The sequence below is a fragment of the Phocoena sinus genome, chromosome 2 (genome assembly GCF_008692025.1).
Source record: "Phocoena sinus isolate mPhoSin1 chromosome 2, mPhoSin1.pri, whole genome shotgun sequence".
Classification (NCBI taxonomy): Eukaryota; Metazoa; Chordata; class Mammalia; order Artiodactyla; family Phocoenidae; genus Phocoena; species Phocoena sinus.
Window position 1 is genome coordinate 175,575,851 of NC_045764.1, and position 25,604 is coordinate 175,601,454.

The following is a 25,604-nucleotide window of genomic DNA, read 5'->3' on the forward strand; positions in this document are numbered from 1 at the left end:
TGGCATACCCATTACCTTATGTTTTCAAGGTCCAGGGTAATTTTGAATTCCAGACCATAACTAGTCCCAAGTTTTCGATATACTTCAGATAATATATTCTGACTGAGGTTTTAATTTCCCCCAAGTGTGGTTTGCATTTTAAAGTGAATTAAACCTGAAGGACTCTAAAAACGGGGGAGAGAATGAAAGCATGCAATTTTGAGGTGAGGATGGGAGGAAAAGGCTTTCCAGCTTTCCGGGCCTTTTCCAGCAGCCTCCACCCCGCCAGACCTCCCCTCACCCCGCCCCCAGGACAGGGGAGGGTCCTCGGTGCCGTCCTTCCGAGGCATTGCTGACCTTGCTCCCTCTAGGACACTGGTTAACACACCAAGTTGAACGCTTCCCGGTCCATTATACAACGTCCAAGGTCCGGGCCTCTGAGGCAACGTTGTGGGCCTCCTAAGGTCTCGTTAGTCCAGCTTCCTTTCATTTCTTTAAATGTGTCGGACTTGTTTCCTGTGAACTGGCTGGTCCCGGTGCGTCCACCTGAGTCCTGGCTGCTCCTTCCCCGAGGTGGGGAGTGAGGGTGGGAGCTGGGCAGCCAGCCTCTGAAGGCAAAGGCTGCCCCGAGAGGCTCGCCGGTGACGCCATGACCTCTCCGCAGGAAGCTCCCTGTGGCTCTGCCAGAGCAGCAAGGACCTGTGCCGCGTCAGCGCCCAGCACGCCCAGTCACGCCCGTCCACCGTGCAGCTGCCCCCCGACGCCGAGATGAGGGCCTACGCCGCCTGCCAAGACGCCCTGTGGGCCCTGGACAGCCTCGGCCAGGTGTTCATCCGGACGCTGTCCGCGAGCTGCCCCACGGGCATGCACTGGACAAGGCTGGACCTCTCGCAGCTAGGTATGCCCGCCCCCACCGCCAGGCCCTGCCTTCCAGCCTCATCAGGAGGGGTGTCTCACCTGCTTCCCGGGGCCCTGTGTCCAACTCTCGTGAATTCTTGTAGGTTGCTTGGTCGGTTGCTGGATTTCAGGAGGTCGATTAGCCGCTCTTGCAGGGTAATGGGCCTCTTAAGAATTTTGTGAGGAGCTTTTCTTTCCCACGCTTTACGCGTCCCAGGGTTTTCAGAACCCAGGAGGAGCATGAACTCAGAGAAAGCTGCTGTAAGACACGCTCGAGATGATCCTGTGGAGGCAGCTGCCTCTGCTGGTCTGTCTGAATGTGGCAGTTGCTTTGTGCCCTTTCCGACGCAGCGTCCGCGGCCCGCAGCCTGGAGAGTGCCCAGTTCTCCCTCTGCTGGAGGGGTGTGTGCCGCCTCCCGCTGCCGCCCTTCTCTGAGTCTTCCCGCCTGCCCCGGGGAGCCTTTCCTTGGTTCGGAGATCCTGTGGGCCTGAGCCATCCTCCTTTGGCCCCCAAGCAGAGCAGTTTGGAAGTTTCTGGAGGTAAAAAGGCCAGGGCGAGGTTGGTGTCCTCCTTGCTACAGGATCCTGGGAGCGCTGGGGCCCCTGCCCTTGCCCCCTCTGGGGCAGAAGCAGAGCTCTGCCCGGCACCACCGCTCAAGGAGGCCTCTGTGCTGCAGCGCGTGCCGAGAGAACGGCCTCGAGTGCGGCTTGGCCTCCGGGCTCCGGCGCACAGCTCACGCCTCCCTTCCCGTTCAGCCCAGTCCTCCCACGCTGGCGCACTAGCCAGGGTGTTACAGGCCTCTGAGGCGGCTGGCTGGGTTTCCCTGGGGTTGGTGGCCGTTCTTTCAAGGGCATTGACTGGGCTTCAGTGGGATTGAGTCTCCCTTTCAGAGTGGGAGGGGCCAGGCAGGGCCCCCCTGAGTCCAGGTTGTGCTTTGGCTTCCCCTGCGTGCTGGGGGCAGGGCTGCGGGAGCTGGGAAGGCCAGGCTTTCACAGAGCCACCCTGCCTCTTGCCTGCAGAATCGTCCGCCGTCCTGCCAGGCCTGGCGTGGCTCGCACAGCCCGCAGGTGAGGTGGCTGGGGCTCCTGGCAGAGGCCGGGCGGCGGCGGGAGCAGTGCTCGCCAGGCTGCCTTGAGACCTCAGTCCCCACCTTTCTGATGGTAACGGCATCCCCGCCCCAGAGAGACGGTGCAAGTAAGCATCGTGTGCAAACCAGCCTGTCTCAGGCAGGTGTGACGCCTGAAAGCTGCTGGGGGAGGGGTGGTGCTCGCTCGGGCCTGGCGCCGTGCATGACGGGGGCCGAGTCCAGGAAGCTCTGCCTTGCTTAGTCTTTTTCCTGCCCTGAGCTCTGGATTTTGTTTATCTGGGTTACTGGCCATTGCTGAGAGGATGGATGAAGACTTCTTTTACCGTATTCTGAACGTCCTGGGAGAGCAAAGCAAGTCCAGAGTTGGTAGGCAGGGGAGGCGTGCAGGGAACAGCAGGAGGGGTGCTGGCCTTCCACGTGCCAGGGTGGGGGGGGCAGCAAAAGGCAGGTCAGGGCCACCAGCTACTCTGTTGTTTGGCTCTTTCCAGGGATGGTCTGTGTAGCCTGTGGGACAAACCGGTGAATCAAGGTTTCTAAAAAAAGTATTATATTAGGGGATGCAGATTTTGAGTTCCGGTGTGTGCTCCCTGCCAGTGTCCATGGCAGGCTGTCATCTGGCAGCACTCATTGGGGGGTAGTGAACAGAGTGTAGTAACGCAGGTAACGTTAATGCTGCCTTGCTTACTTGCCTGGCGTTACCTGGGGTGCTTCATTGTTCTTTTAAAAGTTGGCCATGGTGGTGCTCACAGCAGTGAAAGGAAGCACAGCCTTTTCAAGACTGTGGTTCTACATGTGAGGATTCTGTTCAGTAGCAAACTTCTCTCTCCCAGATGCCCTTTGTTTGGAGTAGAGTTGACACACGATATTATGTCAGCTTCAGGTGTGCAGTATAGTGATTTGATATTTTTATAGATTACACACCATACACAGTTATTATTATTGTTTATATTCCCTGTGCTGTATATTACATCTTTGTAATTAATTTACTTTTTATTTTATTTAAATTTTAAAAAAATTTTTTATAAATCTATTCATTCATTTTCGGCTGTGTTGGGTCTTCGTTGCTGTGCGCGGGCTCTCTAGTTGCGGCGAGCAGGGGCTACTCTTCATTGCGGTGTGTGGGCTTCTTATTGCGGTGGCTTCTCTTGTTGCGAAGCATGAGCTCTAGGCGCGCAGGCTTCAGTAGTTGTGGCGTGTGAGCTTCAGTAGTTGTGGCACACAGGCTCAGTAGTTGTGGCTTGTGGGCTCTAGAGCACAGGCTCAGTAGTTGTGGCGCACAGGCTTAGTTGCTCCACAGCATGTGGGATCTTCCCGGACCGGGGCTCGAATCCATGGCCCCTGCATTGGCAGGTGGGTTCTTAACCACTGTGCCACCAGGGAAGTCCTTAATTTGCTTTTTAAATGGTAGTTTGTATCCCTTAATCCCCTTCATCTGTTTTGCCCCTCCCCCCATTCCTACTCCCCTCTGGTAACCACTAGTTTGTTTTCTGAATCTCTGAGGGTATTTCTGTTTTGTTGTATTTGTTCATTTATTTTGTTTTTTTAGATTCCACATATAAGTGAAACATACAGTATTTGTCTTTCTCTGTCTGACATTTCACTAGGTGTAACACTCTTCAGATCAATCCACTTTGTTGCAGATTTCATTCTTTTTTAAGGCTGAGTAATATTCCAGTGTGTGTGTGTGTGTGTGTGTGTGTGTGTGTGTGTGTGTGTGTGTGTGTGTTGATGGACACTTGTGTTGCTTGCATATCTTGCCTATTGTAAATAATGCTGCAGTGAACAGCATGCTGGGGGGCATATATCTTTCCAAATTAGTGTTTTCGTTTTTTTCAGATGAATACCCAAGAGTGGAATTGCTGGATCAGGTGATAGTCCTATTTTTAAGTTTTTGAGGAACCTCCATAATGTTTTCCGTAGTGGCTGCACCAGTTTACATTCCCACCAGCAGGGTTCCCTTTCCTCCACATTCTTGTCAACACTTGTTATTTGTTGTCTTTTTAAATCTTTTTTTTTTTTTGGCTGCACCAGGTTTTAGTTGCAGCATGCAGGATCTTTGTTGCCACGTGTGGGACCTTCGTTGTGGCATGCAGGATCTTTAGTTGGTGCAATGCTTGTGGGATCTAGTTCCCTGACCAGGATCGAACCTGGGCCCCCAGCATTGGGAGCTCGGAGTCTTAGCCACTGGACCACCAGGGAAGTCCCTTGTTGTCTTTTTGATGATGGACACGGGGCTTGAACCTGTGTCCCCTGCATTGGCAAGTGGATTCTTAAGCACTGCACCACCAGGGAAGCCCTACGTTCTTCTTTTAAATATTCTTTTCCATTACGGTTTGTCACAGGATATTGAATATAGTTCTCTGTGCTGTACAGTAGGACCTTGTTGTCCATCCAGTCTATATATAATAGTTTACATCTGCTAGCCCAACCTCCCACTCCATCCGTCTGTTCTCTACGTCCGTGATTCTGTTTCTGTTTCATAGATAGGTTCGTTTGTGTCATATTTTAGATTCCACGTATAAGTGATATCATATGGTATTTGTCCTTCTTCTCTTTCTGACTTACTTCACTTAGTATGATAATCTCTAGTTGTATCCATGTTGCTGCAAATGGCATTATTTTGTCTTTTTATGGCTGGGTAGTATTCCATTATATATATGTACCGCATCTTCTTTATCCATTCATCTGTCGATGGACATTTAGGTTGTTTCCATGTCTTGGCTATTGTGAATAGTGCTGCTGTGAACATAGAGGTGCATGTGTCTTTTTGAATTATAATTTTGTCCAGATATATGCCCAGAAGTGGGATTGCTGGATCATATGAGCTCTATTTTTAGTTTTCTGAGGAACCTCCATGCTGTTCTCCATAGTGGCTGCACCAACTTACATTCCCACCGGCAGTGTAGGAGGGTTCCCTTTTCTCTACATCCTTTCCAGCATTTGTTATTTGTGGATTTTTTTTTGTAGATTTTTAAAAATCATGGCCATTCTGACTGGTGTGAGGTGGTATCTCATTGTAGTTTTGATTTCCATTTCTTAGATTAAGAGAATTCTTCAAGTAAATGTCTAGCTACTGAACCCAGTTATAGAGACTGAATATGGAATTTTATGATTTATGACAATCCTAGTTTTTGGAAGAAAATTTGCGTCATTTAGCAGATATTTAATATGCTCATAACGTTTGATTTCCCAGTACGCATAACTATGCATATGTCAGGCATTGGAGTGTTTAGCAAACTAATGCAATTTGTAATTGAATACATCTGGTCACAGCATTTAATGAAGAGATACTCAGTGTCAGTTCGTGCCTTTAGATAACAAATAGGCTTATATAGTAATTTATGCAGAAAAGTGTCTTATAAATAGTAAAACACCAAATAAATGCCACCTTTTGTTCTAAAATATATGTTTAAAAAGTAATCCTAGGGCTTCCCTGGTGGCGCAGTGGTTGGGAGTCCGCCTGCCGATGCAGGGGACACGGGTTCGTGCCCCGGTGCGGGAAGATCCCGCATGCTGCGGAGTGGTTGGGCCCGTGAGCCGTGGCCGCTGAGCCTGCACATCCGGAGCCTGTGCTCTGCAACGGGAGAGTTCACAACAGTGAGAGGCCCGTGTACCGCAAAAAAAAAAAAAAAAAAAAAAAGTAATCCTAAAGGGAAGATGTCTCATCTGTTGAATAAAGTAATTAAAACTTTTTTTTTTTAATGGGAGGGAAGAACAAAATAGGGGGAAGACAGGAAAATCACAGCATGTCTGTGTTAGTCAGACTAATATTGTTATAGTAACGAGTCCCAAATACCAGCCATGTAACACAGTGAAGGTTGCTTTCTGCTCCCACGAAGTTGGCTCTCGACCTGTCAGTCTTTCGATGGTTGTGGTAGTGGTTCCCAGGTGGTGGCTTACTGACCCCCTGCGGTGCTCTGTGGCTGTGCCCCTCTGGTCACTGCGGCAGGGGACAGCTGAAAGGCAAGGCCCTCTTGCCAGCTCTTTTATGGTTCAGTTCAGAAGTGACAGATCCCTTCTGCCCACAGCCCATTGTCCAGAACCAGTGATGGGGCCCCGCTTAACTCCAAGGGACACTGACGAGCCAGGGAGTGCTGGGGAGGCCAGTGTTCTCTGCCACCTGCCCTGACCTCATACACCTGCACCCAGGCAGCCTGGGAGACCCTCTGTGAAGTAGGAGACTACGGAAAAGCCCTCGATTAAACGTTTTCTTCTTTGACCTGTCTCTTCAATTCAGAATAAGCTGATTTATACACTGAAGTGTATATTCTAGCAACCTTTTATGTTTGTTTTAAAAGAACACTTGCCTTGTAATATGAACTCCGTGTTTCACTGGTGGTGGTGTTATTCGCTGCTAATTCTGAGATGCTGACCCAGTGTGTTTTTGTCACCATGTAACTCTCTTCACATGAGCAGCTACCACCTGTAGTTCCTGTTAGGGCAGGTTGACGACTCCAACATAAAATTATTTTTAATTAGCATTTTAAAATTAGAATTTGTTTCTCGGCCGTTTCTGGAATTTACTGCTGAAAGTCCTTTATTTGGATCGCTACAAATCTTTTCATGGGTAATGTTAGAGCTCTAGGATGTCTATTTTAACTCCCTGGTAAGACATTCTATAAAAGATTTTAAAAATACAGCTAATTTCAGTGTAAGAGAAATCATCATCTTCAGGAAATGTGCAAAGGGATACTAAGAATTTTTTCAGTAGTAGTGGGTTGATACTTTTAAGCTAAACACGTGTGACGAGATTTCCCCATAGCAGAATCCGTGCCTGTACGTTTTGGTGTAGACACATGGGCTGTCATCTGATACCGGTGACAACTGTGTGAGGTGGCCAAGAGCAGCACTGCCAGTGAATGTAGCCGCACCGCCTTTTCCCCCTGCTTTACAGTCAAAATGAGTCATCCTCTAACTTAGTCATCAGAAGACAAATGGTTCACCTTGAAAAAACAGGTAAAAGACTTGACAGATGCTTCACAAAAGAAGGTATACAGTTGCCCCCCATAAGCACATTAAAAGATTCTCAACATCACTAGTTACCAGGGAAATGCAAATAAAACCATGATGCCACTTTACACCTGCTAGAATGGCTGACAGAGGTGCCAGAAGTGGACGCTGGTGAGGGTGTGAGCCACCAGCACACACCGCTGGTGGGCGTGTAAAATGGGAAGGCTGGTGGTCTCTTTCCACGTTAAACAGATATCTACCCTGTAGCCCGGAGCTCCACTCTTAGGTGTTATTCAAGAAAAACAGCACATGTTCACAAAAAAATGTCTTCTGCAGGAATGATGATAGCAGCTTTACTCCTAATAGCAAAAAGTGGAAATGGCCCAAATGCCCATCCGCAGGATACGCCAGTAACTGTGGCGTTTACATGCGGCGGACTCATACTCAGCAGTAAAAAGGTGAATGTCATGAACAGAACGTCACGCTGAGTGGAAGAAGCCAGGCCCAGGGAGTGCACACCTGTGATCCTGTTTTCACAGTCATCTAGACCAGACTGAACAGGTACATGGCGATAGAAATCAGAAGAGCGGCTGCCTTGGGGCAGAGGGGCAGAACTTTCTTGAGGAAGGGGCTTGAGGGAACTTTCTGGGGCAATGAAAACATTCCATAACTTGATAAGCCGTGGGTTACCCAGGCATGTTCATCTGTCAAAAGCGAGGGAACTGGGCTTCCCTGGTGGCGCAGTGATTGAGAGTCCGCCTAACGATGCAGGGGACACGGGTTCGTGCCCCGGTCTGGGAGGATCCCACGTGGCGCGGAGCGGCTGGGCCCGTGAGCCATGGCCGCTGAGCCTGCGCGTCCGGAGCCTGTGTTCCACGACGGGAGAGGCCACAACAGTGAGAGGCTCGTATACCGCAAAAAAAAAAAAAAAAAAAAAAAGCGAGGGAACTGACCGTGTAAGATCTGTGTGTTCACGGGATGTGGGGCCCTGGAGGTCAGAGGTGGCTGGCGGGGAGGGTCAGGCAGGCCTAGGTTCAAGCCGCGGCCTGCCCTTTGCCTCCCGGCTTCTCCACGTTCTTTTCCGGGGTCTGCGTCCTGATGGCCTCACACATGAGCTGGGGCGGCAGGAGCCGTGCTGCATCATTGTCGCGCAGGTCAGTAACTATGGGCTGTTGCTCTTTCTGCCAGATAAACTGTTAATCAAGTTTCTCTTTGAAGACTCCTCCCATTTCCTTTCCTCTTAAAATTGGTTTAATAAACAAGCAGAAATGTAAAAAGAGAAATGAAGATCCTGGGAGGCTTAGTTAGTTAATTTTAATTCTAATTAGGATCAAGATTACCTGAAAGAGGGACTTCCCTGGTGGTCCAGGGGTAAAGAATCCACCTGCCACTGCAGGGGACACGGGTTTGATCCCTGGTTGGGGAACTAAGATCCCACATGCCGCGGGGCAACTAAGCCCGCGTGCCACAACTATTGATCTCTCGCGCCTCAGCGAGAGAGCCCGCGTGCCCTGGAGCCTGCACGCCACAGCCAAAGAGAAAACCCACACGCTGCAACTAGAGAGAAGCCCGCGCACCACAGTGAAGATACCGCGTGTTGCCACTAAGATCCTACGCAGCCAAAAAAAAAAAGATTACCTAAAAGATGAATTCCCTTGCCCCAAATCCAGAATTTGCTGGTAATAGTCACATGTCTGATGAAGCTAATGACGGGGCCCACGCTGAGATATTAATTGCCGGGCTTGGTGGCTCAGGGCACCGTCCGGGTGGCATCTTGATGATTTTGCCCGTTGTGTGCAAGGGCTGCTCTGTGGCGCGGGGCAGGTGCTGGGGCAGCCAGAGGCGTTGGCGACTCCCGTGCACTGTAGTGTCCTCAAGCAGCAGGGTTCACCTGCAGAGGCAGCAGCGTCTTTCTTTGAAGGATAAAATCAAAGTTCATAGATCAAATGAAACGTGAGTCATCTCACAGGAGGAATTAACGTGTGTGCTTTTTCTCTCTTTGTCTGTAGGAGCTGTAAAACTGATGAGCCTGGCATGTGGGAATCAGCACGTCTGGGCCTGTGATTCCAGGGGTGGAGTTTACTTCCGCGTGGGTACCCAGCCTCTGAATCCCAGTCTGATGCTTCCAGCCTGGATAATGATTGAACCGCCTGTCCAGGTAAGCAAAAGTTAACTGATACCAACTTGCTCGTCGGTAAGCTGCTCGGGTGCTGGTGTTGGGGAGCGGACCGTGCCTGCTAGGGTGGCCTCCCAGCAACTGGGGGAGGAGGGGCGTGTCAGGGAGCCTGGGGACTAAGGTGTGCCCCAGGTCAACACACGCTCATTCACTGGCATCCCACACCCGGAATTTGGTATTTGTGAAGTTTAGGGCCGAACAGATTAACGATTATCTGAGCCAATGCTGCTTTTTTTCTTTCTCAAAGTAAAAGTGTTTCATTTCTAACTTTTTACAGAATGAATGTTATTTTTGAAAACATCAAACAATATCCAAAAGTATAGAGAAGAAAGTAAAAGTCATTTTATAATCTTGTCATAGAGATAATGTATTATTATTTTGTGAGTGCCTTTCCTGGTTTGTTGAAGAAATTCTTCTCCTTGTGCGCCCCGTCCCCTCCCCCGACCCCAGCCATATTTCAGTTTACCATGTATCCTAAATGTTTTTCCTTTTCTTTTGACTGTTCCACCACTCGAATCAGAAGCGGGAGTGTGATTTTAGTGTACTATTTAGTTACCCTTAAGTACCTGATGGGCCTGGTTGCTATGTTAAGTATATTTCTGCTAAAATTTATAAATGGGGGGCTGTGATTTAGTGAGAGTTATTTGCTCTAACTGTTGCTAGTCCCCACTTTGTGACTTTGTTGGGGAAATAAATGAAGTTGCCATATGCAGAGGTGGCAGTGTGGCAGGAGTGGTTAGTCCTTGAACAAAAAGTGCTCAACGGGGACGAGAAGGAAATCAGGTGTTAGGGCGAATGCCTGTGCTCATGACTGTCTACATTTTGGGCATCATGAACCCTCAGGGATGGGGCAGCTGAGGTCAAGATGCAGGGCTGGTCATGAGGACCACCAGGCCTGCCCACGGGACACAGGGCCTGTGCTGGGAGACCCTACAGTTGGGCAGGAGTCCGGTCCCGAGTTCTTCGAGGTCATTGGTCAGCGCTCATGGCCACAGGGAGGCTGGCTGCACGTGGGTCTTCCTCCTCACAGGGTCCTGCGAAGAGCGAGTGGAACCGTGTCTGTGAATTAGAAAGCGCTGTGCAGACGCCCGCTCCACGTTCGTCTGCACACGGCGGTGCGCTGACAGCCACGGTCAGGCGACAGGGCAGGCGTTGTCGCGGGCACTGTGGGCTCTGCTGGTGTGCAGCGAGGGTGAAGGCAAGCTGACCTCTAGCTGGTTTCATTGCTGATGTGAAGCCCCCTCAGACGAGGCGCCGTCTTGTTGCCTGCTCCTGTGGTATGGCGCTGTCAACCTCTGGCGGCTTTATGTTATTTCTTAAAGAGTTGTAATTCACCATTTTACAGCAATACAGCTCAGTGGTTTTTAGTGTATTCGAAAAGTTGTGCAACCATCACTGCTATCCAATTCTAGAACTTCTTCACCACCCCAAAAAGAAGCCCCCTACCCATTGGTAGACACTCCCTTTTCTTCCAGAACCCCTGTCTCCTCAGCCCCTGGCAGCCACTAATCTACTTTGTGTTTCTATGCACTTGCCTATTCTGGATTTTCCTTTTTCATATAAATGGAATCATATAATATGTGGCCTTTTCATCTGCCATCTTTCACTTGGCTTCATGTTTTCAAAGTTCATCCATGTTGTAATGTGTGTCAGTACTTTATTCCTTTTTACGACTGAATAATATTCCATTGTATGCGTAGACCACAGTTTGCTTATCCATTCATCAGTTGATTGACATTTGGGTTGTTCCTACTTTTTGGCTACTATGAATAATGCTGCTGTGAACATTCGTGTACAAGACTATGTGGACATGCGTTTTCAGTTCTGCTGGGTGTATAACTTTAAGTGGAATTGTGGGGTCATATCGTGATCATATGTTTAACTTCTTAAGGAACCGCCAGACTGTTTGCCACAGTGGCTGCACCATTCTACATTCTACCAGCAATGTATGAGGATTCCAATTTCTCTACATCCTCACTGCAAAATTTCTCTTGCCCAGTTTTTAAATTCTAGCCACCTTAATAGTTGTAAAATAGTATCTCATTGTGGGCTTCTTTTTAAAAACAGGGTAAAAAAGTTTATTGAAACAGGAAAAATTAATTTTTATATTGTGTGGGTTACTGAATGTTCTGATTTATATTAGAACAGACCTGTAGAGAAAGGAAAGCTGATCTGATCCGACTTGGCACTTTTTGTTATAATTCATTTGGTTTTTATGGTTTGTTTGTTTTTTTAAGATTTTTTTGATGTGGACCATTTTTGAAGTCTTTATTGAATTTGTTACAATACTGCTTCTGTTTTATGTTTTGGTTTTTTGGCCACAAGGGATGTGGGATCTTAGGTCCCTGACCAGGGCTCGAACCCGCGTCCCCTGCATTGGAAGGAGGATTCTTAACCATTGGACCACCAGGGAAGTCCCTCAATAGGGTTTTAAAAAATTTAGATATAATTGACGTATGGCATTGTATTAGTTTCACATGTACAACATAATGATTCAGTATTTGTATATCTTGCAAAATAATCACCACCATACGTCTAGTAAACATCTGTCATGATACGTAGTTACGAATTTTTTTTTCTTGTGATGAGAACTTTGACGATCTCCTCTCTTAGCAGCTTTCAAATATGCAATACAGTATTAACTCTAGTCACCATACTGTACATTACATCCCCATGTCCTTGTGATTTTGATTTGCATTTCCCTAACGACTCATGAGCATCTTTTCATGTGCTTATTGGTCATTTGTATATCTTATTTGGGGAACTAAAATATTCAAATACTTTGCTCATTTTGTAATTGGGTTGTCTTTTTATTATTGAGCTGTAAGACTTCTTTATATATTCTGGTTACTAGACCCTTTTAAGAATTATGATTTACAAATGTTTTCTCCCATTCTCTGGATTGTCTTTTCACTTTCTTTATGGTGTCCTTTGATGCACAAAAGTTTTTTATTTTGATGAAGTCCATTTTATCTACGTTTTCCTTTAGTTGTTTATGCTTTTGGTGTCACGTCAAGGACTGCGTGAAACTGCGAATTCCTCTTCCTTTCAACGTTTAGATTCTAGAATAACCTCTAGGAAGCAAAGCTAAAACTGGGGGAAGAAAGCTTTACTTGCAGTGCTCTATTGACTGTGGTGATCTACAGCTTTGACCAGGATAATGGCCGAAATAGAACAAATTCACATGAAAGGGCCTCAAAGCTGTGCTTTGAATAAAGTAGTGATTGCTAAATAGGCTGTTAAACATTAACTATTTCAAGTAGTTCCACTAAATGAGACCACATTTTCTTATTCAGTAGCTTCAGTGCGCTGTAGAAGAAATGCACTTGGCCGTGGAATTTGTAGATAGAGAGTTGGTTCCTGTGGGGACAAAAAACAGGCCTTACTTTTGCACAGGCCCTTTGCTGCGCTTTTCCAAGCCCTGCTGAGGACCAAGTCCTGGGCCAGCCGCTGTCTGCCGGAGCTGCGATGGAACGCTGTGTCCAGGCAGCGTGTCACATGCTCGGTGGCCTCACACTCAGTGTTTTAGGACAAAGCCTACCTTTAAACTGAATTTCAAATTAACCTTAAAGTTGCAGAGGGTCCTGAGAAGACTAGTCCAGTGGCGGGGTGGGAGTGGGGTGGGTTGAGGCCTTGTTAAAAGATTTAGAAAGGGGCTTCCCTGGTGGCGCAGTGGTTGAGAATCCGCCCGCCGATGCAGGGGACAGGGGTTCGAGCCCTGATCTGGGAAGATCCCACATGCCGCGGAGCGACTAAGCCCGTGTGCCACAACTACTGAGCCTGTGCTCTAGAACCCGCCAGCCACAGCTGCTGAGCCCGTGTGCCACAACTACTGAAGCCTGCGCGCCTAGAGCCCGTGCTCTGCAACAGGGGAAGCCACCGCAATGGGAAGCCCACGCACCACAACAAAGAGTAGCCCCTGCTCGCCGCAACTAGAGAAAGCCCACGTGAAGCAACGAAGACCCGATGCAGCCAAAAGTAAATAAATTTATTTAAAAAAAAAAGATTTAGAAAATCAGGACAGTTTGGTTGAATTCAAGTATCAGAATGTAAATGGGGTTTCCATGTTTTGATCATAATCGACCTCTTTTTTTTTTTAATTTATTAATTGTTTTTGGCTGCTTCAGGTCTTCGTTGCTATGCACGGGCTTTCTCTAGTTGCGGCGAGTGGGGGGGGCTACTCTTCGTTGCAGTGCGCAGGTTTCTCATTGCGGTGGCTTCTCTTGTTGCGGAGCGCGGGCTTCAGTAGTTGTGGCGCACGGGCTTAGTTGCTCCGCGGCATGTGGGATCTTCCTGGACCAGGGCTCGAACCCGTGTCTGCTGCATTGGCAGGTGGATTCTTCACCACTGCGCCGCCAGGGAAGTCCTCGACCTCTTTCTAGTTTGTTTTATTTCTTCTTGGGCATGCACATCCTGGTCTACAGGTAGGATGTGTGCAGCTGAAGCAAACAGAAGCGGTAACAGATGCTAAAGGGCACAGAGAAGTGAAGTCACAGGGATCTTCTGAAATGAGCAGCGGTTTCTCAATTTCTGTGTCCCTTTCTCTTCTCTGGTAAAACATCCCTCCTGTAGGAGTTTTGGGGTGAAGTTTTAACAAAGTACTCAAAACGAATGACTCAGTTTTCAGACTTGCCAACATTTGGAAGGATTTGGAGAAAATATTTATAGTTATGTTTAGCATCTTTTCTTTGGAGTTTGCTGCTTCAGTGGGAGAATTTTCTGTCCATAGTAGAGGTGTGTGTAAAGCGAGCACAGTTGATGCTGTGATTTCGCTGCACTGGGGGCACTGTATGCCCGAGGGGAAGAGGCTCGTCCAGCTAGCCCCACCCGCACTGGTCCCACCTCTTCCTTCAGAGGACCCTCTCTGCCCTCCCTTTGCCCCCTCCGCCTCCAGAGCAGCCCCTGCTCTTCCCTAGCCCGCCCAGTGTCCTGGCCTCCCCTATGGGAGCCTCCAGCTGACTCTTCCTGTGTGGACTGGCCCATCTGGTCTCCGTGGTCATTTACTCTGCCTGGATTATAGCTTTTCCTGGAAAAGAGAGAAACTAGGAAAACTAAGACTAATATGACTGGTCAGTGGCCAAACGAACACTTAAAAACTTACTTTAAACTCAGCTGCTTTGGGTATTTTTAGCTATATGGACAGAAAAAACCCAAAATAAATATGCAAACGTGGTAACAGGTAATCCCATGAGAATGCCGTGCTCGCAGATGCTGCCAGTGGGCACAGAACTTGATGCTGCTTTACACATCCAGATCTTTAGAGAAGTTCACAGCTAGCGTCAGGAAGGCTTGCGTTGGAGAGGCGTTAGGGCTAGAGAAGGCCCCCACCCCTGCTGGGCCTTCCATTGACTTGTCTTGGGGCACCGGGAGCGCACAGGGCGCGGGGAGAGTGGCTCTCACTCTCTGCTCCCGTCCAGGGCGGCTCTGGGCGACCCTGGATGCTGCTCATACTTCCTCCGCGGCTGGCGTAGGTCACAGACACCGGGGATGGGGATGGCAGAAGGAGCGGGGCACCCACACCCCAAAGCCCAGCTCTGCAGGTCCAACCAGCCCCCTGCTTCTAAGAATTTTGGGGTGTTCTGAAGACTCGTGTTCCCTCCTGACATAAAAGTACAAGACCTTGGGGGTAATTAAACCAGATTCCTCTCACTGCATTTGGGGCACCATGGGTTAAATCCCTCCTCACATCCCAGTGAGCGATACCACACGGAGACACGACACGGCATCCTGGGACAGGGAGCTCAGAGCTCCGCGTGCCAAACATGAGACACAGTTGCATCTGACAGTACCGGTTTTTTAATAAGAGAAAGAGAGCAGCGTTGCTAGTTACATGCTTAGTGTCTAGGAGGTCCCTGCTCCTGAGGATGTTGCCTGGGGTTCATGCTGAGGCCCAAGTTGAGTTCTGCAGGATGCGTGCAGCATGGGCAGCAGCATCCCCTGCACTGTGCTTCCCAGAGGAGGTTTTCTTCCCATGGAGAATAAAAATGTCAGTTACCAAGTATGTCTGATGATTCTGTTTTTGTTTAAAGAAAAATAATGTGCGGGACTTCTGTGGTGGTCCAGTGGTTAAGAATCCGCCTTCCAGTGCAGGGGACGTGGGTTTGATCCCTGGTCAGGGAACTAAGATCCCACATGCCGTGGGGCAACTGGGCCTGTGTGCCACAACTGTGGAGCCTGCGGGCCACAACTAGAAAGCCCGTGTGCTGCAACTACAGAGCCCACGTGCTCTGGATCCTGCATGCCGCAACAAAGGGCCTATGCACCACAAGAGAAGATCCCATGTGCCGCAAGTAAGACCCAACACAGCCAAAACTAAGTAAATAAATATTTTTTAAAAATTGTGTGTACACTGAAAAAATCTATAAAGATATACAGCAAAATGACAGCAGTGGTTGTAGCTGTGTGGTGCGGTTGCGCCTGATTGCTTTCTTCCTTTAATTCGCTTCTGTTTTGTGAGTATCTTGCCATGAACTTATGTTACTTACGGAGTAAGTTCATAACTGAATAATCTAATGAGAATCAGAAATGTTCCCAAAGCTCTTTGTTTTTATGCTGTTTATGACAGTGGAAGCTTGGCTGTGTGCAGTGCAGACAGCGAGGCTGTGTAGGGGAGTGAGGCAGGGGTGGCAGCTGCCCTTGTAAAGAGTCTGCTTAGCAGATTATTACAAGGACAGTTATTATAATAATTACGGATGGGGACTTCCCCGGCGGTCCAGGGGTTAAGACTTGGTGCTTTCATTGCCGAGGGCCCAGGTTCAATCCCTGGTTGGGGAGCTAAGATCCTGCAAGCCACGCAGAGCAGCCGAAAAATAAACAAATAAAATGCATAGGCAGGGCATTACAACAGTTGTTACGGCTTTATCCTTTATGTTCCAGAAGCTGGGGCAAGATTGCACACGTTAGGTAGAAAAATGGGAGCCATAAAAAAGACCCAGATCGAGCTTTCAGGGATAAAAATTGTAATCCCTGAGATGCAGATCCCCTGGATGAGATCAGCGGCAGTGTAGACATCACAGGAGAAAAGATTGGTGAGCTCGAAGACACAGTGATTAAAAGCTTCCAAACTGAAACAGAGAGAAAAGAGACTGGGAAAAAAATGCAGGGCATGAGTGAGCACAGGACAACTTCACGTGGCCTAATATAAATACAGTCAGAGTTCCAAAGGAGAAGAGAGGGAAAATACTTGAGGAAATATGGCTGAAAATAACCCGAACTTGATGAAATTATTATGTTGAGTGAAGAAGTCAGGTGGAAAAATAATACATATTATAATGATTAATTTACATGAGATTTAGAGAATGCTGACTCATCTGTAGTTCCAGAGAGCAGTGGTTGCTTGGGGACCTGTGAGGGCAGCAGGATTGGAAGGGGTTATGAAGGAGGGGTGCGGGGTGGTGTCAGCAGTGTAGGCATATGGCAACAGGGATCAAATTGTACCCCTTTTTCCTTTTTGGTTGTGCCACGCGGTTTATAGGATCTTAGTTCCCCAACCAGGGATTGGACCCAGGTCCCAGCAGTGAAAATGCGGAGTCCTAACCACTGGACCGCCAGGGAGTTCCCACAAATCGTACGCTTTAAATGTGTGCGTTTTATTTTATGTGAGTCACACCCCTGCAGAGCTGTTTAAAATGTATCAGACAGTAAAAAAGTGTAAAAGAATGCGAGAGTGCGCGGGACTGTGCTGGGCACTGCAGGGGAGCAGGGGTGAGGGAGGCCGCCCCTGGAGGGAGATGAAAGCTCGGTGACCAAAGGCAGAGGGGGCAGTAGGTCAGGGTAGCAGCCAGGAAGGAGACCCAGGTCACCAAGGGTTGCCAGCTCTGGCTCCTGTGGACGATGTAGTCCTTGAACTGGGCCTGGCAGACCCAGTGGGCACTTCCAGTGACCAGCAAGTAATTCATTTGGCCCAGTGTTTCTGAGTAGGGAAAAGGGCTGCTCCGTGGTGCTTTGGGCAGGACAGTTCGTTGTTGGGGTCTATTCTTGGGGACCACCCTCAGCCTGGTGAGACATCAGTTTCTTGTGCCTCTCGGCTCTAAATCCTAGTCGTACCCAGCAAGACCCTCTGGGAGGGTAGGATGCAGGAAGGGCATCGTGTGACAGGAGACTCAAGAGGTCCTCGGGCTCAGGTTCTGGGGGAGTTGGCCCTTGGCCTGGAGAGTTTGCCGTTGACCCCAGGGGCAGTGGGTGTCCCCAACGGCTGGGGCGCGACAGGCTGTAGGCGAGGAAGGCCTGCAGTGAGCCGTGAAACTCTTCGGCCTGGCTCCCTGAATCCAGAGTGCACATCTGTGAGATGCAGTGCTGGGGTGGCAGGTGAGTGGGGACCCTGACGCCGAATGTTTGGGGCACAGGAAGCCAGTGTGTGTTGGGGTCCAGGCCTTCTCTCGGTGACGAGACCGGCTGCCCCCGTTGGCCTGCCAGCTCTGTCGCTGATGCGTCAGGTCTCGCTGACATGGCGGGAAGGTGTGGAGGCATTTCCCCCTCAGCAGCAGGGGACAGTGCTCGGGGACACAGCGGCCCCTGGGGCTCTGCCAGCCAGGACCTTCAGTGTCAGAGTCTGCTCTTTGAAGTCAAAAGAACCTGAACTGGGCTTCCCTGGCGACGCCGTGGTTGAGAGTCTGCCTGCTGATGCAGGGGACACAGGTTCGTGCCCCGGTCCGGGAAGATCCCACATGCCGCAGAGCGGCTGGGCCCGTGAGCCATGACCGCTGAGCCTGCGCGTCCAGAGCCTTTGCTCCGCAACGGGAGAGGCCGCAACAACAGTGAGAGGCCTGCGTACTGGAAAAAAAAGAACCTGAACTAAAAGTTACTTTTTTCCATATGAGACCAAATGACCTTGGGCACGTTGTCCAAACTCACTGGCCCTTCATCTCCTGACCAGTAAAGTGAAGAATCACATCCACCTGGGGACCGGCTGAGGTACTTGCTGAGAATGTCCAGGCCTGGGTCCCTCCCCTGGAGATCAGCTCAGCGGGATGGGGCTCAGGCATCTTGGTTGGTTGGTTCTTATTTTAATCAGAGTCACACACGTAACTATACAGGTTACACGTCAGCTGGTTCTACAGGTGTGCTACAGGAAACGCGTCTGCCCGCCCGTCATCCCCCGTCTAGAGAACTCCTTTCTTTTGGCGTCATCTCCCTGAGTAACTTCGTAGGGAGCTGTGTCTCTATCCTTCTAGCTCTAGAGGTTTTCGGTTGACTCCTGCTGGAAGGGAAGGGTGCCTGTCCCCCCAGCCATGCGCCCGTCTCCCTGCTTCCATCCTCGGGAGCTGCAGTGCTGTGATGGGGCACACACGCTTCAGAGCTGAGCCGGGCAGTAAACTGCACTCCGTTTGCTTGTCCACACGACTCTCTGTTTTCCCTGGGCTCGATCGTTGTCTTTTTTTCCCATCTGGTTTTCTGTGTTTTACACATTCAACCCCAGGCTCTCCCTGCCAGCTGTGTCCGTTTCCCTTCCGTATACTTGGGTGTGTGGGCTCCATCCCATTCTTGGAGTCATCTGTCCTGGATGCTCTGGCTGGCCCTCTGGCCTGATCACTCTGTCCTCCTGGGCCCCCTTTGCCTTGCTCGTGCTTTGGATCCCTTCTCTCCTGGATCCTGTGTCTTCCTCTGTCTCTTTTTTTTTGGTGGAGTTTATCTTCCGGTCGGTTCCTGAGAAGGGTCTGTAGAGGTAACTTTTGGATGCGTTGTGTGTCTGAAAGTCTTTGCCCACGTTCATCCTTGACCTTGTATGAGTATAGCAGTCTAGGTTGGAAATAGACTTCCTTTAGAATTTTAAGGTCTTCTTCCGTCATCTCCTGGTGTCCAGTATTGCTGTTGAGAAGTTTGAAGCCATTCTGATACCTGATCCTTGATATTTGACCTGCTTTTTCTCTCTGGAAGTTTCTAAGATCTGTTTGTTCCCAGCGTTCTGAGAGCAGAGAGTGATATGTGCCTGGGGGAGCCTGTTTTATCCTTCGTGCCAGGAGCCCTTTCAGCCTGGAGCTCACGGTGTTTGTTCTGGGATGTGTCCTGTTCCCATGCTGGCAGTCACCTTCTGGCCTCTGCCCCTCCCATTTCTGTGTCCTCTTTCTGGGCGTCCTGCTTTCGTACTGTGGACTTCCTAAAGTGGCCTCTACTTTTCTTACCTTTTCTCTCCTATTTTCCTTCTCTTTATGTTTTTATCTTTCTTCTTTATCCTGCAACCCCTCTGTTGGGTTATTTCTATAAAAATACACACACACACACACATACAGGTTTTTTGGGGGGGGGCCACACTGTGAGGCTTGTGGGATCTTAGTTCCCTGACCAGGGGTTGAACCCAGGCCCTCGGGAGCGAGAGCATGGAGTCCTAATCACTGGACCGCCAGGGAATTCCTCTGTGATTATATTTTAAATTTCTGGACGCTCCTTTTGCTGTTTCACAGTGGTCGGGTCTTCCCTTGCCCTCAAGGACGTTTTTGAAGTTTCTTCCCATGCGTGGTCTCCGTGTCCCTTGAGTTGCCTGCTTTCTGTCTCTCCGCTGTCTTCTCCACGCAGGGGCTTTCTGTAGACGTCGGTGACCTTGGTGTAAGCGGGGGGCCCACAAGCCTGGCTGGGGCCCCTGAGCGTGCATGACGCGTGCTGGCTGCGGTCTCTGCACGGCGATCGGGCTGTGTGGTTTGCTGGGCGGGGGAGGGGTCCCTGCTCTCAGCTGCTGAGTCCTTTCCTGCTCATTCTCCACTTTCCAGCCTCCAAAGTTGTGTGGCAGTTTTCTCCTCTTGTCATTATCCTTGTGAGATTTGAACTTAAACAACAACAACAAAACCTCTTGCACTCTCGCTGTAGTGTTGTTTCTTTCAGAAGGGACTGCAAGGATAGATGCGTGTGTTCCTTCTGTCATCATTGCCCAGGAGGCTGTGGGCTTTTCAAAGCTCTGCAGGTGATTCGGACACACACCCAGTGCTGAGAGCCATGGTGTCGGTCCTGCCTTCCAACTCCGCACTCGTGGTGGTAGGGCTCCTCAGAGGGTGCCCCCTCCCTCCTGTCCATTTTCCTTTAATCCTCTGAGCATCTCTGAGTGGTGTCGAGGTATCGGTGGAGCTCTCTGTTACCTGAGTCGTTGACGGGCACAGTGGTGCTGCCTGCAGGTGGGGGAGAAGACCTCCAAAAATGGAGTCTAACGCTGTCGGACGGAGCGGCCCCACTTTGAGGGCAGTTGGTTTTCTGCCACTTCTTTACTTCTTTCCCCACGTCGCCTTTTTTCCCATGGCTCCATTTGAACACCTGTTGTTTTGAGCGTTCATCCCTTCACGCCCTGTTCCTAAGAAACATTAGCCTTCCCTGGGGTATTTGTCCCTAAACCTTTCTTCTCATTCCGGAAGGCTGTGACCCCCAGTCCAGGGCCGCCAGGGTACAGATGGGCCTCCCCAGCCCTGCAGCAGTCCGCTCACCAGTCTCTTAACACCCGATGACCCAGAGATTGAAACAGACACCCAGGGATCTGTCCCAGCTGACAGGTGTGTGCTAGTACCAGGAAGGGTCTGCATGCGGTCCCAGAGGAGCAAACCATAGGGTCACCTCCAGGGACCTTTCCCTTCCGGGCTTGGCCGCCTGGGCAGCAGCCGGTGAACAGGGCCTCAGCACCGGGCATTCAGTTGAGCAGCTGAATGTGAGAAGCTCTTGGAGGTACTTGCACCCTGGGATAGAGTTTCTGCAGACCCCGTATCACAGCAACGCTGGAGCCCTGCTGCTGACCGCGGGCACAGTCATCCGGGCTGGGGTCCGCTCCCCTGTGGTGAACAGAAGGAGAGATCATGGCCGACCTCACCAGCCCCTGCTCAGGAAGAACGGAACGTAACAGCTGCCCAGGAAACCTGTTTCTGAGTGTTTTTCTTTAGCACATCCCCCTGCAATTAGCAGATGCTGTGTCTTGCTGGATTCAGACCAGATGCGGGGGCCTAGGAGATTGCAGGAGCCGGCGCAGGAATCCCCAGCGGGGAGGTCCTCTGGCTTTGCAGTCGGCCAACTAGAGGAAGAAAGAAGCAGAGGAACTTTGCTCCCATCCAGAGCCCGGCATCTGGTGGCCTCACTCAGCTGGGTCAGCAGTTTTAGCAGTGCAACTCATTCTCCAGGTAAAATCCTATACTTCAGCCAAACGTGTTCCACCAGTACTGGCAGAGCTGCTCCCGTGTACCTGCCCTGGGTGCCTGCCACAGGGGTCCAAGGCAGCTCGCAGAGCGGGGCTCGCAGGCCTCGGGGGAGACCACTGGGCGGCACAGCAGGCCCAGGGCAACCAGAACTGCCATGTCCCAGACTCAGAGCGTGAAAACCTGGTAGGGGAGCCTCGCAGGTCACCTGCTTATCCTCCAGCTGAGGACACAGAGCCCGAGGAGGAGGGGGTCTGCCCCAGGTCACGCGCTGAGTTGAAGGCCAAAGTGTCTGAGAGCCTGCTGGTACTTTAGATACAGGCTGTTAACACCAGTATCCAGGTTTGAAGCTTATGTGAAATGAGAAGGAATAGACCAGAGGCAGCACGAGGATCCCCTACAGGAGAAAACGCGGAAGAACTACAATGACCCGACAGACCTCAGAAAGTGCAGCAAGTCTGGGGCCACGAGCCAGGGACAGCCTGAGGGCTTCCCTACAGCAGCCTCGGGGTGCTCGGTCCAGACCCCACATCCTCAAGGAAAGGCAGAGTTCACCGTGTGTCACAAATGTTAGGTGGATTCAAGGTTCATTAGGACAGAGGGAGCGCACGACTTGGAGGGGAAGGAAGGGGGTCAGGAAAGTGGGACTGGCCACCAGGAGGGGTTAGGGTTTCTCTCCAGAAGGCGTCTTTCGTGGTGTAGTCTGTGCCGCTCTGCAGGCTCTCCGATTCATCCGCCTTGGTGTTCCTGAAACATTCCTGCTGAACTTTATCCAAGGTCACATAAAGTCCATACCAGAAGGATCTGTCTAGATAAACATTACCTTTGGTTGCAAAATTTTCAATTTTTTTTCTTTTCTCCTGGATTTATTCACATTCTCGCTGAGGGAGGGGTGTGTGTGTGTGTGTGTGTGTTCCTTGGGACAAAGGCTCAGTCTGCTACAAGTCTGGAGAACTCTGGTCTGAGCCCCAGAGCCAAGGGCAGGACCCTCACTTCTCAGCCTTAGTTTTGTCAGTTTTCTCACCCAGGATATGAGGGGGTTGGGCTTAGCCGGTCTCCTGCATCCTTTCCAGCCCCAAATCGGTTTTGGTGAGCCCTTGATTCAGAAAAGCCAGAGCTTTTTAGTAAGAGGCTGTGTTTTCTCTTGAGCTGGAGTTGCTTGTGCTGCCCTCCCTCTCCTCACGTGGGGTTCCTGAGCCTTGCTGCCCCCCGATATGCCAGTTGCATGAGGGTTTCTTGAGCAGAGGCTCTGTGAGACCAGCCACGCTTGGAGCTCTGCGGGCTGTGAAAATGGAAAAGCGTGACGGATTCCGAGTCTGCCCAGCCCCTAGGGGAGTGGGGTGTGGGGGGCACACTGGGGAAGGCCTGGTGGGATGAGCCTGGATGGGGCCCCTTTGGGCTGGGAGATGGGGCAGGGGGTCCTTCAGGAGGCCAGCGAAGCAGGCGGTTTGTGAGCAGGGAGGGTTTTCGCAGCAGTCTTGCAAAGGGGAATCCAGAGGTGGGGTGCAAAGTCCTGTTTGCTTAGAGCCAAAGCCCAGCGCTGTTGGGCCTGGCCAACCGTGAGGCCAGAAAGGGGATGCTGCTGGGAGAGGGTGCAGGGCTGTGGGGGGTGGGGGTTACCCTGCAGGTAGCAAGGACCGTGGCCAACAGTGCAAGACAGTTAGATGCCCAGCGCAGACTATCCTGCAGCCCCAGGTAGGATGGAGACCAGTTCGGAGGCCCCTGAAGCAACTGAGGCCACACACCACAGGGGCCAAGCTTGCAGTCTTACGAAATTGGGTTAGAAAACCAATGTTAGTGAAAATAGCCGAGGGGGGCTGAACAGCTTCTGGGTTGCACACTTACTGCCTGCCTCAGCTGTCACCAGCGGAGGGCAGGTGACCGGTGACCAGAGCCATCAGCTGTATCTCTCCATTGTCTATGATTACCAGAGTCATTTATCCTATGAGTGTGTGGTCTTTTTTTTTTTTTTTATTGGAGTATAGTTGATTTACAAATGCTGGGTTAGTTTCTTCTGTACAGCAAAGTGAATCAGTTATACATATACATATATCCACTCTTGTTTAGATTCTCTTCCCATACAGGCCATTGGAGAGCACTGAGTAGAGTTCCCTGGGCTATGCAGTAGGTTCTCACTAGTTATCTATTTTATATATAGCAGTGTGTACATGTCAACCCCACTCTCCCAATTCATCCCCCCCCCCCACCCCTGGTAACCACAAGTTTGTTTTCTACATCTGTGAGTCTCTTTCTGTTTTGTAAATAAGTTCATTTGTATCATCTTTTTAGATTCCACATATAAGTGATATCATATGATAGTTGTCTTTCTGTGTCTGACATACTTCACTCAGTATGACAATCTCTAGGTCCATCCATGTTGCTGCAAATGACATTATTTTGTTCTTTTTTTATGGCCGAGTAACATTCCATTGTATATATGTACCACATCTTCTTTATCCATTCCTCTGTCAATGGACATTTAGGTTGCTTCCCATGTCCTGGCTATTATAAATAGTGCTGCAGTGAACACCCGGGTGCATGCATCCTTTCAAATTATGGTTTTCTCCAGATACGCCTAGGAGTGGGATTGCTGGGTCATATGGTAGTTCTGCTTTTAGTTTTCTGAGGACCCTCCATACTGTTCTCCATAGTGGCTGCACCAATTTACATTCCCACCAACAGTGCAAGAGGGTTCCCTTTTCTCCATACCCTCTCGAGCATTTATTGTTTGTAGACTTTTTGATGATGGCCATTCTGACCGGTGTGAGGTGATACCTCATTGTCGTTTTGATTTGCATTTCTCTAATAATTAGTGATTTTGAGCATCTTTTCATGTGCTTTTTGGCCATCTGTATGTGTGGTCTTCAGAGTGTGTGGTCTTACCACAACTAACTTAGTGACTGTAGTCCGAATTCTTGGGGGAATATACGAGATGAGAAGCTTGGAGTCAGAGTTAACAAGTACTGTATGTAACTCAAAAACAAGCTTGTATTGATTCCAGGAAACATGGAACCTGTCACATTTCCAGCTCCTGTTATCTAAACTCAGCTGTATTTTTGCTGCATCTGGCAGCTAAGATGAATCCCTTAACCTGAGAACGGTCACTCTGGGCCCCCAGGCCAGGGCGCACAGCAGCAGAACCTTCGGAGTCCCAGTTTGGGAACAGTCCATCACGTGAAAACTTCACCCCTTAACTTCAACATCATGTCTCGTCAAGATCTCAGTTTATAAATTGTGGAGAGTCTCTCAGTTAATGGGAGAGAGTAATGGTATCTCCTGTAACACTGGTGTTACTTGTTCATAATAACGAGTAACTGAGTGCTTATCTTTTGAGAACATGGGGTGTTTACAGTCATGAGCAGCCCTTTGATTTGTAAATATCAAAGCAGGTTAGTGGCTGTGATCTGGGTGCTTCCAGAAAGGGGGTGTGGCTCCCTCCCCATCACCTGCACTGCAGCTTATCTTTAAAGGACACTTAAAAATAAGCAGGAATAGGCACACACCCACACACACTCACACACGTGTACACACACACATACTGTCTCACAGACTTTGGAAGCACACCAAGATTATACATAATTTTTTAGCATTTCCAAATGATGTTAAATCTTAAATTCCTTATTTATTCCATTTTACAAATTGCATCCTTCTTTCTTTTTTTCATTTTTATGAAGTTTTGAATATGAATAAACCAAAATTCTAGCCTGCCTGCTTCTTTTTCTTATTGAGATTTTTATTGTGAAAACTGCAGGTTCACTTGCATTTGTAGGAAATAATAGAAACCCTGTGTACCTTTTACCCAGTCTCCCCCAGTGATGACATCTTGCAAAACAATAGTACATTGTCACAACCAAGCCTGTCTACTTTTTGTTTTTTAAAAAATTGTGGTAGGGGCTTCCCTGGTGGTGCAGTGGTTAAGAATCCACCTGCCAACGCAGGGGACACGGGTTCAAGCCCTGGTCCGGGAAGATTCCCACATGCCGTGGAGCAACTAAGCCCATGCACCACAACTACTGAGCCTGCGCTCTAGAGCCTGTGAGCCACAACTACTGAGCCCGCATGCCACAACTACTGAGCCCACATGCCACAACTACTGAGCCCGCGCACCTAGAGCCCGTGCTCCGCAGTAAGAGAAGCCACCACAGTGAGAAGCCCGCACACCACAACAGAGTAGTCCCCGCTTGCGGCAACTAGAGAAAGTCCAGCACAGCAACGAAGACCCAGTGCAGCCAAAAATAAAAAAGTAAATAAAAGAAAAAAAAATTGTGGTAAAATACACATAAAATTTACCATCGTTGGCATTCAGTGCATTCACAACGTTGTGTAACTTTTAGCACTGTGTGATTGCAGAGCAGTTTCATCATCCCAGAAGGAAGCCCTGCACCCAGTAGCAGTCCCTCTCCGTTCTTCCCA

General features: G+C 49.6%; 1 protein-coding gene across 9 annotated transcripts in view; it reads left to right on the plus strand.

Annotated features, from left to right (window-relative positions):
• Positions 1–25,604, plus strand: part of TECPR2 (tectonin beta-propeller repeat containing 2) — a 95,327-nt gene that overhangs the window by 57,903 nt on the left and 11,820 nt on the right. For 4 of the 9 annotated variants that reach the window (XM_032622733.1, XM_032622735.1, XM_032622732.1 and 1 more), the window contains 2 exons: positions 644–877; positions 8,924–9,072. In XM_032622733.1, the coding sequence (XP_032478624.1) occupies positions 644–877; positions 8,924–9,072 (383 nt within the window). The other 5 variants (XR_004348456.1, XM_032622737.1, XM_032622738.1 and 2 more) reach the window with 5 other exon arrangements.